The sequence below is a fragment of the Gymnoscopelus braueri genome, assembly GCF_963280865.1.
Source record: "Gymnoscopelus braueri genome assembly, chromosome: 4".
NCBI lineage: Eukaryota > Metazoa > Chordata > Actinopteri > Myctophiformes > Myctophidae > Gymnoscopelus > Gymnoscopelus braueri.
The window spans coordinates 28,401,573-28,417,451 of NC_137605.1; the positions used below are offsets into that span (position 1 = coordinate 28,401,573).

Genomic DNA, 15,879 nt, shown 5'->3' on the forward strand with positions numbered 1-15,879 from the left:
CTTCTTCTGTTGGATGACGTCTGGCTGACAACTTTAGTGGTGCATATATCTGGACTTTTTTTATATTATTACATAATGCTATTGAAACAAAGTGCTGTATTAGACATGTACTGAAAAGAATAATGTGTGAAAATAAGTATTTAATCGAGATTTGATTCACATTCAACCTTTATCACTCATTTACACCCACATTCAAAATTGAGTGTTTCAGAGAAGCATTATTTATAGAAGACAAGAAAAGAGGACATGGTGATGTATCCAGGATTCTGAACTGGATTGGGGTCCTGGCCGCTGTATAAGCCGAAGTAGATAAGTGTGTTGGAGTCATACCCAGTCATGTCCAGCTAAAAAAAAAGAAAAATGAAGGAAACAAGAAAACAATACAGGAAGTTCATATACAAAACATAATATACAAGCTGGCTAAAACATATTCCTATTTACAACAATAGTCTCTAAGAGCTATTTGAGAAAGGATTGTTACACAAATTGATTATATGCCACATCTATTAATCTATATCTATTAATTAAATTATAAAGCTGAATTTGAATGGCTGAATTTGAATGGGCTTACAGTATGGTAGGGGTAGGGCATCTGATAACCCTGTCTGGGGTGCACAAAAAAGTCTGAGTAGACGTGAGAATGAAGTGTTTTAAAGTGAACCCTAGAAGTGTAGAGTATACCATTGGTTCTTAACGTCGGGTCCGGGGACCACCAGGGGTCCACATGGGCCCTTATGAATCTGTAACTCAGAGAGTGTACACATGTAACCAAATGGACACTTACTGGTCGATTTGGTTCCATTTGTACACTCTCTGAGTTAAATAAGCACTGAGGATTTTACAGCGTAGATTGGGGTCTATTTTGGTTCCATTTGCACCCTCTCAGAGTTACGGACCCGTAAGGGTCCAGTTGGACTCCTGGTGGTCCCTGGACCAGACGTTGAGAACCACTGGTGTATACAGTTTGTGTATAATGTGCTACAGTAGATGTAAGGATTTGTATACGAGTATATTACAGTGGGACCGTTATGGTCAACAATTCACTTCACAATGCTCAAGCGCTGTTCAAGCCTTAAGAAGCTTATGTCACTCAAGTGTTCTCCTGTGAGCTAGAGTGCACATAACTGCTCTTGTAAGTCTTTTAAGAGAAATGGAAGCTTAAATGTGTTTAGTCCTAAGTGTGTGGCTGTATGAGAAGAGAGAAAAATAGATAAAGATACACATGCAAGTGAACTCATGTTGTTGCACAATGTTTCATCTACTTAATATAATCTGATAATCCAGATTTACCATCAAAGTAGCAAAATTTGAAGACTAAAGCAAGGAAGAAACCACACACACACGTCCATTTTAAAAGCTTAGAATTACCTATAAGTGGGGTTGGGACACCTCATTAGTACACATTTGCTGTACTTTGATTGGCTCATTAGTACACCCCTAGCTGTACTGTGATTGGCTGACTCTATTGGCTGACTCTATTCAGCACTGTGATTGGCTAGCGAGACACATGATGACATTAATAACCTATAAATAGGACTATGCACTTAAAAAAAAAGATTTTTTTTTTGAAGTGCGCTTCCATCACTGTGATGACCACTGTGATGACCACACCGCCCACTTCACACTGGGTGTGATTTTTTACATCACAGATGAAAAGCAACTGCATGCCACAAAGCTCTTATGTTCATTCCAATTCTTCTCATCTTTACTGATGACATTAACAGCAAGAAAACAGCTTAAAAAAAGGCTGTGAGAAAAGGATCCCTTTTCCTTTTTAACAAGTAATCTTACATTAAACATGTACAGTGTGGTTGACATTTCAGTTAAACAGAAATAAAGAAAACAATTCAACAACGGGAGAGTTCTGACATTAGGCCTATATAATGTCAAGTATTAAAAAGTTATTAAAATAATGGGAATAAATCTTTTTAAAAGAGATTGATTACATCATAAATAATGGACATCTCCTTGACAACAGAGGGACAGACCTGTCTTGTGATGTCAATCCTCCAGGGATCGACTTGTAGACCATCACACCATCCTCCACGGCCGTACAGCCAGGTACCGTGCTCATTGGGAACAGCTCCCTCCTTGACCATCGATGTGCAACCCAACGCTGAGCCTACATTACAGACCACTCAATTAACCCATTCAATCCGGGAACTCATATGTGTCATTTTAGATTTGAGCAATAACCATTAATTTATACTTTGGCTATTAAAAAAATAGCAGATCTACAAGCTATTAGATCTGCTATTTGTTTTTTTTTAAGCGACATTCTTTTACTCAAATCTTTGCTTCTGGGGGTCCCTGGAGCAACATATTTTGATGGGGATCAGGGGGCCAAAAACATATCGTTTTGGGGGGTCCTTGACAAGAAACCGTTTGAGCACCACTGATATAGCAACAATAGTTCTTCAGAAATCTGTTAGGATTTAGAAGACATTTGAAATGTTTGACAAATGAACATTAGACAAATGACAAATGTTTGCTTTAAAAAATATACAGCCTATTCAAAGATATGCACAAATGTTCAAGATCTTTCCAAAAATAGCAGATCTACAAGCTCATAGCGCGGCACTCTGTGCCGCGTTATGAGCTTGTATATCTGCTATTTTTTAAATGACAAAGATGCGTTCCCGGATTGAACGGATGGACAAAGGTGATTTCTCTCACCTGCAGAGTCAAATATGCGCGTGTTGTTGAATGTGCCGTTTATCAGAAAGTGATGCGATGTGACGCAGAACTCCCCGCAGCCATTCTCATCACTTCCATGGCCTGTGATGACGGCATACAACTCCACCTGAACAACGGACGGCACAGAGAAGTTGCAGATAATGTTTAAAAGATAGTTGGAAAGGAGATAATAATGATTGCACTTCCTAAAACACGGACTGGGTACAAAATCCTACACAAGTAAACAGCCAGCAATATTTTGACCTCATCCAGTCAGAACATCAGTTCATGGAGCCAGTATGACTAAGCAGCCATCATACAACACTGGTAAAGGAAACGCCATTAACCCATTAAGACAGGGAAAGCATCTGTCATTTTAGATTTTAACCCCTTTAACCATTATCTTATATTTGACCATTCAAAAATAGAAGATATACAAGCTCATAGTGCGGCACCGAGTCCCCCGCTATGAGTTATCTATCTATTTTAGATCTGCTATTTTTTTGGAAAAATCATGATTTGCAAATCTTTTGAATATACAGTATATATATTTTTAAGCAAATATTTGTAACTCAAATCCTTGCTTCTGGGGATTCTACAAATTTCAGTTTTTTTTTAAAACTTATGTTGCTATAATCAGTGGTTCTCAAACTTTGTCATGTCAAGGGCCCCAAAATTATATGTATTTGGCCACTAACCTGCACCAGCTGCTATCTATAACAGTGTGACAATGTGCCCTGCCATGTGATTGGCCTTCCTTTACCTTTTTGGTTAAGAGTGGGATGTGGAATTTAATTGGCTGGTATCTCTTGTTGTAGTTTTTGTCGAAGGTTCCCCCACTGTACAATGACATCACTCGAAACGGGTAAAGCTTTTCCACACGATCATCTGCATGTGAAAAGTCGATTATTAATAGCATGTGACCAATTATTATTATCAACATTTAAAATTTTTAGGCATCAACTGAGCAACGTGTAACAGTTGAATAACCTTAAATTCTTTCACCATAAACATTTTAAGCAAACAACAATAAGAAATGCTAGGGGTCAGAAGAACAATGCATGAAGTTAGAATAATCAAGCGAGAGACAAATGCTACGGAATAAAACAGGAGAGACAGTTATCTATGGTAATGCTATGTGATTGTGAAGTGAGATTTCTCCAATTTGGTGCGGTAAAATGTTACCACATATGTTTACCAGTGATAGAATATGAGGTTTGAAAAGAAAAGGTTAACTGACCTACTGAGGTATTTGTTTTGTAAAAGGTTAAAGTTCAGAGAAATGTGTGTTGATATTTTTTATTATAACACCAGCTCTAGCATTACACTGACTATTAATGTCATGCACCCCCTAGAGGCAGCTTGCCACACACCACAGTTTGGGAATCCCTGCATATACTAATGTAATGAAACAGGAGAGACAGTTATCTATGGTAATGCAATATATACTATTGTAATGCTCTCTATGGTAATGCTATATACTAATGTAATGAAACAGGAGAGACATTTATCTATGGTAATGCAATATACTATTGTAATGCTCTCTATGGTATACTAATGTAATGAAACAGGAGAGACAGTTCTCTACATGGTGATGCTATTATACAATGTACGTTAAAAGTTGACATATTTCCTGTCTTTTGCGTGGTCTTTTTCCCTTGTCATTTCCAGCAATAACTATTTACAGACAAATTGTTCCTTCCCGTACAGAGATTCCAGTTTCCTACTTTGAGAAATTACTCCCATCTTTGAGTGAGAGGAAATGGTCAGAAATGGTTCTGGGACAGTGTTATTACAGTCCATTTAGCTCCATTCTCACAGTGGGAATTGTATGTGTGCCGCTGATGACGTGGGGGAGAAGACACGCTCCCAGCGCCCACAGCGTCCCCGGCGGGAATCGAATCCAGGACCTTCTAGCTGTGAGGCGACAGAGCTACCGACTGCGCCGTTGTTGACACATTCCTAACAATGGACTGTACCTGTTTGATTAGCGCTACTGAAGCGCAGGTTGAGGGAGCCCATCCATGGCATGGCCCAGGCCACCGTCCTCATGGTGAAGGTACATTTGTTGTTGTTGAGCAGGGGTAGGAGAGGTGACACGTCTGTCAGCCAACGTCCTATACCTCTGCAGAAACAGCACAACCAACAACAGCAACATCAGCAGGTGCATGATAGAAAATAATTCTATGGAACTAATCTTTCAAGACAGATCCTGCTGACAGCAGAATCTGTGAGCACCACTGCCTTAAACATGTAATGTTGTTGTTAGGAATAAACACAGAAGCACCCGAATGGGTTCCCAGATTGATAGAGACCGACCTAGGGCTGGGTGTCATGGGTGATATGGACAAACCCAAAGATCATGGTATTTTTTGCCAAATACCTTGCACTAGATATTGTGACAATATCATACTGTGATTATATCAATGTTTCGCTTGTAGATCGGCTAAAACCATGAAATCCCAGACAATATCTAGTCTCCTATCACAATATTGATATAATATTGATAGATTACCCAGCCCTAAACTGACTTAATTGTGGGAGCTATTCAGTATTTTGAATAGCTCCCAATACACTCATTATTAGGGTATTTTTTCCTAAACACCCTTCACAGAGAAGCTGCAGGTGTGCAGATATTCTCTGTGTTTATGTCAAATGAATGGTATGGACATTTGCAGAAGACTGAGGAACAACCACCTCAAGGACCACATGTACCTCAAACAGCCTTCTGTAGGAATGATTCTCCACAATACCCTCCCGCTGTGCACCTTTCATATATATCTCAGATCAAAAGAAATCAAATAACACATTTTGGACTTTAAAAATGCAAATTAAAAAAAGACAAGAAAAGAAAGACAAAACTACATTGCGGTTTAACTTTTTGACAAGAAAATTATCAATAAACTGGAGTATTGTGTTATATGATCATAAGATTTCTCAGATTTTGTTCCACCCGTCTCATCAGCAGCAGTATGAAGGCAAGCGGATTGCTGATCATTGCTCACATGAGAGTGTTTTACACTTAAACAGCACACAACCAAGAATAAATTAGGCCAGTGATTCTCAACCTGTGGGCCGGGGCCCACTGGTGGGCAGCGAAGGTATTGTAAGTGGGTCTCCAAATAATTGGCAAAACACTAGGTTTCAATGATAATACAACATTAATATTACAAAGTTATAACAATAAATAAGAACTTAAAGTACACTACGTTAGTTCCATTGATCCAAGGTGGAACACAATGGATTGATTGATCATTAAAGGGACTACACCATGAATTTGAACTTTTTTTTTTTTTTTTACTCTTTCCACAGAACCAGGAGATAACATGCATACAAACTGGCTCAATAGCGCCACATGCCAAATCAGGACAATGTGGTATTGCAGGTAAAAGTGCTTTATAAGCCAGAGAGAAGTTAGTTGGAATGAGTATATCTGAGGCTTGATTTAGGCTCAAACCTTTTGAAAAACGTTTGAGGGACATAAACAATATATTAAATATTATTATTATTATTTTTAATTCATGGTGTAGATCCCTTAAAAAAAACATGCTCTGAGAATACACATGACCCACCCACCTGACAACTTATTTGGCTGCCGCGTTAAAGTGGTCAGATGGGTGGGCCGCGAATCCTTTTGAGACTTTCAAGTGGGCCCTGACCCAGAAAGGGTTGAGAACCACTGAACTAGACAATTACCTGCGGAAGGCAGTGATCCAGCGACCCAGCTCTATGTTGCAGTAGGCACTGAAGTGGTCACAGCACACAAACAGCTGGACCACATGGTCCCAGTGTGGACAGCTGGAGTCTCTCCCACTAGGACAGGACAGGGATGCATCCAGTTCCAGTGTGTCAAAGTCCAACATGTCTGCAATGAGTCACAAACAATGGCATCACTGACATTGTCTCTGTTGGGCAGAACACTTGTATCTCCATATTTACTGTAATCTATTTATGTTTTTTCATAAGTAAATGCCCTGTTTTTTTAAACCAGCTATCTCCATTTTTCAAGTCACCATGCCAACTTTGTTGAGGCAGTATTGTGTTGTTCTAAAAACATGTTTTATTTTTCATTTCCTGAAAAGTATATATTTTAGACATAGCTGGTTTCTGCCCGACAGCAGAGAAATGTTTGAGCATTTTCACCCAGAATGACATGAACATGGAAAATGTCATCCCCTACTAGCTTTCCCCCAGAGAGTCAAACAACGCACTACCTCAGCGAGCTCCACAGAAGGAGCCTCATGTGAGTGGCATTGAATACAATGGACCACAATGGAAACAAGCCCCCCCAGGGCTTTTTTAGTTATACCTTTAGCATTTCCCCCCCCTTTTTTTTACTGTACTGCCATACTGTTTTCAAATCAATGCCCCTCGTGGAAGATGCTGAATAATATTAATTGTGCTGCTGAATGAAGGTTGCAATGTAAGGCTTTGAAAAGTATACATAAAACACAGATACAAAATATACCAAAGTTTAAGTCCACTGTAGCAACTGCTCCTTTCTCTCCCTGCATGAGAGTCTTGTCAAACACTGAGACCACCTGAGCAGGGGCTCCAAGTTTTTTCCGGAGACCCTCATAGAAGTCAAACCTAGAAAGAAAAGAGATTCACCTGCAATCGTTTTTCATATTGTTGAATCTACAGTGTAAGTAGGGAGGCGTGGGCACTCTCACAGGCGGAACAACAAGCGGGCACACTCCTATTAGTTAGGGAATTTTAACAAGATGTTTGGACCATCTGTGAAAAAATTTACTACCAATAGCTTTCTTCACCAAAGTGTTCTTATAGGTGTCTAGAATCACCTCTCAATTAATGTAAACCCAAATCCTCGTGGAAAATCCTGGAGAGCCAATCAAAGTTAAGGAGCCCAGAGGGCTTGGGTGAAAAATATGAAAAGAAATAAAAGTCTTGTGAGGTGTCTAACTAGGGGTTTTCAGGGGTGCTGAATCCATTCTGAAAAATAAAATAAGAAAATATTGCTAAACACTTGATAAGAGTGTACACCTACTGTGCACATGCTCAGTGGGATACACTGTCTGCACGTGGGGAAGGAGCGTGTTGCATCCTGGCAAATATGTCTGGACGATTTTAAGGTACGGTAGTTTATCTACTTTTTGGCATTTATTTTCCTCTGCTGGCAAAACTTTTGATTACTGTGCATTTAGAATATCAATTTTCTCTAGCCTATTGCTTACATTGAACAACCATTAGTTAAACAATCATGACACTTGTCTTTTAGTAGACAACATGGAAGAGGATTCTGTAGCTTGTGGCTTAAGGTGCTTCATCTGTGGTGGTCCTGAGACTGAGATTCAAAAGCTCTCAAAAGTCACCCAAAAAGGCTTTGCACAGATTGTGTCTTATTCTGAGAGTGTGGATGATGCAGCATTAATCAGAAGACTACATGAGGACTGGAAACACTGAGATGACCCCAAACTAAGATACCATTTGGAATGCAAAACCGAGCTATACATCGTGCAAGAAGTATATCCACTGGATATCGTACGTTTTTTTTCATTGTGATGAAAGTTGCCACTTGCAGATTTCAATCCTATTCTATGTTGTGAGTGACATCATAATTTAATAAAAACTTTAAACATAATCTATTCTTTAGAGCAAGATGAGGAAGAAAAGACACAGGGCATTGTCTGGATCAAGTAGTTCAAGTGCTAGCTGGCACACTTGATCTACCATAATACTTGCATCCTTTGCAATTAAGGTATCAATGTTGGCACATTGAAAAGAACCCCTGGTAAGTGTTTTGTATGTAAGATTCAAATGAATTTTGATCATTGTTTTTCTTGTTCCTCATTGTAGGCTTCCACTCAAAGTCAAATAATTTAATCATGCACATACTGTATGTGGCTACCTTTTATCCAGACAGAGCTCAGCAGTTGTATCGTGCACCTGATAATGTCTACCAGGACCGACTGAAAAGGAGTTTGATGCTGAGAGCAAAGCGACGAGGTGATGACTGGGGACTTGAAGTTGCTGGTCGCCTCTGGTATTATAGATTAGGTGGCAGAAGAGGCAATACATCATATTCGATGAAGAAGAGACTTTGAGAACCCTGTTACAAAGTCTAAGGTAACATTATATGGATACACAATACAGCTGTACAACACAACTCACATTTCTTATCCTTTATTAGTCCCCCTCATTCCTGGACCCATATCAATCTTGCAGAATACATTATTTTAAAGTCAAAAGTTTCACTATTAAAAATTATATTTCTTCCCTCAGGATAAGAAATGTGAGTTGTATTGTACAGCTGTACTGTGTATCCATATAATGTTACCTCAGAGGCTCAGACTTTGTAACAGGGTTCTCAAAGTCTCTTCTGCATCGAATATGATATACTGCCTCTTCTGCCACCAGGCGACCAGCGACTTCAAGTCCCCAGTAATCTCCTCGTCGCTTTGCTCTCAGCATCAAACTCATTTTCAGTCGGTCCTGGTAGACATTATCAGGTGCACGATACAACTGCCGAGCTCTGTCTGGATAAAAGGTAGCCACATACAGTATGCGCATGATTAAATTATTTGACTTTGAGTGGAAGCCTACAATGAGGAACAAGAAAAACAATGATCAAAATTCATTTGAATCTTACATACAAAAGACTTACCAGGGGTTCTTTTCAATGTGCCAACATTGATACCTTCATTGCAAAGGATGCAAGTATTATGGTAGATCAAGTGTGCCAGCTAGCACTTGAACTACTTGACCCAGACAATGCCTTTTGTCTTGCCAGTGTCTTTTCTTCCTCATCTTGCTCTAAAGAATAGATTATGTTTAAAGTTTTTATTAAATTATGATGTCACTCACAACATAGAATAGGATTGAAATCTGCAAGTGGCAACTTTCATCACAATGAAAAAAAACGTACGATATCCAGTGGATATACTTCTTGCACGACTGTATAGCTCGGTTTTGCATACCAAATGGTATCTTAGTTTGGGGTCATCTCAGTGTTTCCAGTCCTCATGTAGTCTTCTGATTAATGCTGCATCATCCACACTCTCAGAATAAGACACAATCTGTGCATAGCCTTTTTGGGTGACTTTTGAGAGCTTTTGAATCTCAGTCTCAGGACCACCACAGATGAAGCACCTTAAGCCACAAGCTACAGAATCCTCTTCCATGTTGTCTACTAAAAGACCAGTGTCATGATTGTTTAACTAATGGTTGTTCAATGTAAGCAATAGGCTAGAGAAAATTGATATTCTAAATGCACAGTAATCAAAAGTTTTGCCAGCAGAGGAAAATAAATGCCAAAAAGTAGATAAACTACCATACCTTAAAATCGTCCAGACATATTTGCCAGGATGCAACACGCTCCTTCCCCACGTGCAGACAGTGTATCCCACTGAGCATGTGCACAGTAGGTGTACACTCTTATCAAGTGTTTAGCAATATTTTCTTATTTTATTTTTCAGAATAGAATCAATTCAACAACACCCCAATCCCCTACCATTGATTATACACTGATTATACACTAACAATAACCAATATACCAATATTAGATGGCCAGGGAGACATTTTTACTCAAAAATAATGGTTGGAATGGATTCAGCACCCCTGAAAACCCCTAGTTAGACACCTCACAAGACTTTTATTTCTTTTCATATTTTTCACCCAAGCCCTCTGGGCTCCTTAACTTTGATTGGCTCTCCAGGATTTTCCACGAGGATTTGGGTTTACATTAATTGAGAGGTGATTCTAGACACCTATAAGAACACTTTGGTGAAGAAAGCTATTGGTAGTCAATTTTTTCACAGATGGTCCAAACATCTTGTTAAAATTCCCTAACTATATGAAACTGTCGCATTGGTGCTCCTTTCACGCACACGCCCGCCCCGCGACAACAGTTGAAATGTGTTGAGCTTTTTTCTACGTGACGAGGAGCACAGTTGGACACTTGCGTATCCAAGCGAGACCGCAGCCGTTGTGTCGCTACCTGTGTGAAAATGTCTTAAAACTGTGTTCAAGCTAACCAGCTAACCTACATGCTTCTGTCAGAGCAAGTGTAATGTTGTTTACTGTTTGCAAGTGTGGTGACGATTTTCAGCTGGGAAGAAATGCAGTTTGGAGGACACACAGCCTCTCTTCTTACCACTGGGCCTGCCAGCTGATGAACTTGAATGTGGGGTAGAGGAACCAGCCCATCTCAGCTAGCAGTCCCTGCTGGTCTATAGCAATGAAGAAGTTTGGGGACGGTGTGTTCTGGAAGGATACATTTACTTGCTGTCCAAACCTAAAAACAAAATGTCAAAATAATCACATCATCTAACCTTTAGGAGAGAACTCTTATCCTCATGCAAAGATGTTGTGTTATCAAAGTGACTAGACAATGTGACCTTGTTGTTCCAGAGTTGTGGTCTTACCGGAGTGCCTGGGCAACAGATACCTCCAGGTGCATCATGGCAGCAGGTATGCCCAGTGACACTGAACACTCATTCCCCACACAGTTCATATCCTGAATGGAGTTACCGGGCAGAGCATAAACAAGGACACCAGAGGCATTGGATTGAGCCATGTTCTGGACCTGTAGGGGTGGGCAAACATTTTTCTCATGAGTTTAATCACTTTTTATCTCCCTTTCAGTGTTGGCAGAAGTACTTTACTCAGATTTTTTTTACTTAAGAAAAAGTATCAATGCCACAATGTAGAAAATGTCTGTTACAGGTGAAAGTCCTGTATTCAACATGAGTAAAATGTCACTATGCTAAACTCACTATGCAGAATGGCCCATTTCATGTTTCATACATTAATGTATATTTTGTATTAATAATCTAAATATGCAAAGCTGTCAAATAATTCCAGTAGAGTAAAAAGTACAATATTATTTGCCTTTGAGATGTAGTGGAAAGGTATAAAATACAGTACTTGAGTAAATGTAGTTAGTAACTTTCCACCACTATAAAGGGCATCATTCACAGCATTTCTGTGGGAAATCTAAAAGACAAAGTATATAACATTGTTTGGTAGTTAAGAGTCCAATATAAATGAGTTTTTGTCCTAAAAGACCCAGCATTAACCATATGAATTCTAGCATCCCTATTCTGGGCATGTCATTTGCGAAGAAAAGCTGATCTACAATCTCACATCACATCGCCTTGTGTAGATCAGCTATTTTCAACCAAGAGATTTGATATGGAGGGAAATAGGAGGGGACCTAGTATACACCCCTGGGGTACACCTTTGAGAGACACTTCTTGAAGGCTTACAGCCTTACAATGAGCTCTATCCCCCTTCCCTCCTCATCTTTGGGAACCACAGAGAATGTGATGTCAACTGACCTTGGTGAAAAAAGAGCAGTTGCCTTCAGACACCCAGGCCACGGCGCCGGTCAATGAAGGGGAGGTCTTGCACCCATCTCCTGCATCAATAAGCCGGTATGACCTCTGAACCCACCGCCCCATCAGCCAGTCATATCTGGCATCTAATCTCTTGACAATCACTGGCATGTTCCACCCTGTGTCGGGAAAAAGAAGATGCAGTGGTTCTCAAACTTTTTCATGTCAAGGACCCCAAAATGCATTTGATCGCTGACCCCCATCTGAACATATTTTGCGCCAGGGACCCCCATACTAGATTTGTGTTGTTAAATGATTTGTGTTGTTAAAATGTTTCAATATTAGTTTTTGAAAATAGCAGACCTACAAACTCATAACGCGTTGTATCGTGAGCCGCAACGCGTTGTGATCTTGTAGATCGGCTATTTTCAAACCCCCTGGAACCCCTCAAGGACCCCCTGGGGAGCCCCAAACCCCACTTTGAGAACCACTGACAAAAGCCACATAAGTGGTCCACAAGTTGTTCACATGGTTGCACAAAAGGACTGTCTCCAAGAGAAGAAACTATACCCCAAACATTCTTAGCAAAGACTGTGTCTTACCCTCACAGGTGAAAACAGCTTGAGAAAGGCCACAGTTGTGTCCTGTGCAGCTCCAGGAGTAGATTACATTGGGAATCCAGTTACCCAGGGCAAAAACTGGCACAGGAGAGAAGTGCAACCTGGACAGCACCTCCTGTGGACTGTAAATCATAGGCAGATTATTATGAGACAATGGGCCCCTGGCACAGATGCCTCAAAAGGACCCCCACTGCACTCACCCACCCAAGTGCACACGATGGGCACAATTTGCAACCAGAATCGCGCCTATTCTTTTCAGTTTATTAATCGTTTCAATCAGCTCAACTCACCTTTCCAATGAGTAAAAGGATACGGCTAATAGAACATTTTCAATCAGCATGAAACCAAATGTGTCCGTTTACATTCTTTTACAGTGCTAAAGCATATGAGGTCCCATCAACATCTCTGGCATGCTTGCAAAAATTCCAAATTGTGAAAAACTATTGTTTTGTTCATGAAATATGTCCACGCACATTTCTAATACCAGTCTAGTACCAGCTCAAGCTACATTCCCTGAATAATTTAACTAAAACACGTACACAATAACTTTCAGCACTTCCAATGGCCTGCAACACAAAAGTCTACCTTGCTCAGAGGCCTGATGTGATTGGGGTGCCTATTCTCAAAGTACCAAAAGTAAAAGTAGTCATTATGCAGAATGTCCCATTTCACGAGTTTTCAAATGTATACATATCTTTTGAAAATAGCAGATCTACAAGCTCACAATCTCAAATGGCCGAAATGTATACAGAGTCAGCTGCTGAAGTGGTTAATGTATGTTTTGTGATAACTAATAATAATCAAAATCTACAAAGTAACTAAAGTTTTCAAATAATTGTAGTGGAGTAAAAGTACAATATTTGCTCCAATTGTAGTGGAGTATAAGTAAAAGTAATGAAAACTGGAAATACTCCAAAAAAGTAAAAATACCTCAACATTTTAAGTACAGTACTTGAGTAAATGTACTTAGTTTTTACTTTATACTAGCCTTAGATCAAGACTCGTTGATGTATTTGATCGATTTTTATATCTACGAGAGTCTTTAGCGACCCCCCCCCCCAGTTTGCCCTGGAATGTCACCAGTAAAGCCCGTATTTCTCCAAACATGTACAAATGCAAAATATAAAAGGTGCTTACCCGCTTGCCACAAATGTTAACTAGCGCAGCGCAGTGTTTATGCAATGTATTAGTCCATATTTGTCAATAAAGAAGTGTTTTAATCCCTTCTGTGGCCGATTCTGTCGGAAGTTCCCAATGGGCGGTAGAGAGGGGTCGCATCTGGTGAAAGCCAGAATTACACGCAATGTAAACAGGAAGTAAATGAGGGGGGAAATGGCGTTCGGCCACAGACGGGGATTAAAACACTTCTTTATTGAAAGACATGGACTAATACATTGCACAAACTCTGCGCTGCGCTAGTTAACATTTGGGGCAAGTACCTCATATTTTGCATTCGTACATGTTCGGAGAAATACGGGCTTTATACTGGTGACATTCCAGGGCAAACTGGGGGGTGGTCGCCAAGACTCTCGTAGATATAAAAATGTCTAAATCGATCAAATACATCTACGAGAGAGTCTTGATGTAAGGCTAACGTTAAACCAAATGGCTCTAGAAAGCACCTGTGCATTGCTGCGCGAATGACCTGATTCCTCATCCAGAGAACATCGCTGACAGCAGAGTCATCCAGGGACAAGAAGAGCACATGAGCGCTCTGAGGCAGAGACTGTACCAAGTCACTCACAGAGGATTCAGAGTTCCACAGGCACTCTAAAAATCCAGATTTGTTGGTGAAAACGTGAATTATAAGAGATCCCTGCGGACCCGTCGGCTTGTAAATGAATTCTCCATCCAAAGTCACCACTCTGAAAGGGTCCGCCTTGTCCCCTGGCTCAGATCCTGGGATCTGGGGGTCTTTCTTCGATCTGAAGTCCACAGTGTTGTTGTTGGAAGCATAGGGAGGGAACATTAAGGCGCCCTGCTGTTGGTCATCTTCAGACAGTATCGTACGATGCCACGGTTTCGCTGCTGTGGCATCAACACAAATCACATGACATGATGTGACAACAAGCAACCAAAACTGAACAACCTTCGAGGATACAAAAGCCATCGTTCTTCGGCTAGATCAAGATGTATCCCACTGATAATCACCAGCCCAATGCGGGAACCAGGAGTCCGTTCATTCTGAATGATACATATGTTGTAAATAATTCAGAGTGAATGTCAGTGTTGACAGCTTCGTGTCGTGTGTGTGTTTCCCCCTCTCTTCTAATCACACCCATGCTGGTTGTAGGCAGATGATCTACGGTGGCCCACGCAATGCAAAAGACACAGTGTGCGCGTGTGTTTGTGTTCTTATTAGAAATGCTGAGTGTCCCATTTCACAAGTATCCAAATGTATAAAAATGCTTTGAAAATAGCAGATCTACTATTCGGCTATTGGTGCGTAAAAGACATGATGTTGCTGCTTCCATTAAGCATTTCTTTCTTATTTATTCATTTATTTACTCATTATTATTTTTGTGTTTTGTCCGATATCGAGTCCTGTTGTGTTAGTATCAAAGGTTGCTGCTTGTTTCTTGGTAAACTTTGTAGCCTTTTCTAGGATAAGGAAGGACTTTACGCACCTAATTGTTCTTTCTCTTGTTTTAGGACATTTTGTTTCAGTGTAAAAATTCAAAGAGGGCTCAGACTTAAACTTTGAGATCTATCGGCTTGAATGAATGACCTTTACAGGAGCATCATGATTTGTGTGCGTGGGGATCTCATTTTAAACAAGCTTATTTCGTTATTTATGAGCCTTCCAGTTTAGTAGACCTTGTATTGTGAATGTGTACTTCCATGTACTGTTGTTCTCATGTCTTACTAAATAAAGCACATCAATCAATCAATCAGCAGCAAGCCACAGGCTACAATAATTGGATGATGGGTATCCCACACATCCAGTGCGTAGGCTAAGCATCATACGCGGGCAGTGGTGGAAAAAGTACTCACATTTCTTACTTAAGTAAAAGTATCAATACTGCAATGTAGAAATACTCTGTTACAAGTAAAAGTCCAGAATTAATTAGAACTACTCATTATGCAAAATGTCCCATTTCACAAGTTTTCAAATGTATAAACTGTATAATATTTTTTTTTGAAAATAGCAGATCTACAAGCTCACAATGAGCTGCATGGAGACCATTGTAAGCTTGTAGATCGGCTATTTTCAAATGGTCGTAATTTATATAGGGCTGCTGGTTGCTGTATGTTTTTAATAATAATGAAAAACTACAAAGTAACTA

The 15,879-nt window shown here is 40.0% G+C and overlaps 1 protein-coding gene across 1 annotated transcript; it reads right to left on the reverse strand.

Moving 5' to 3' along the window:
* Window positions 1–123: 123 nt before the first annotated feature.
* Window positions 124–15,020, reverse strand: LOC308084619 (uncharacterized protein). Its single transcript, XM_080427370.1, has 12 exons — window positions 14,215–15,020; window positions 12,575–12,714; window positions 11,976–12,151; window positions 11,061–11,221; window positions 10,790–10,930; window positions 7,145–7,266; window positions 6,373–6,541; window positions 4,656–4,801; window positions 3,440–3,564; window positions 2,677–2,803; window positions 1,989–2,122; window positions 124–344 (listed from the first exon to the last, which is right to left on the reverse strand). Exons 1-12 carry the CDS (start codon window positions 14,700–14,702, stop codon window positions 219–221), a joined length of 2,055 nt encoding a protein of 684 aa, XP_080283496.1. The 5' UTR covers window positions 14,703–15,020; the 3' UTR covers window positions 124–218.
* Window positions 15,021–15,879: the final 859 nt, after the last annotated feature.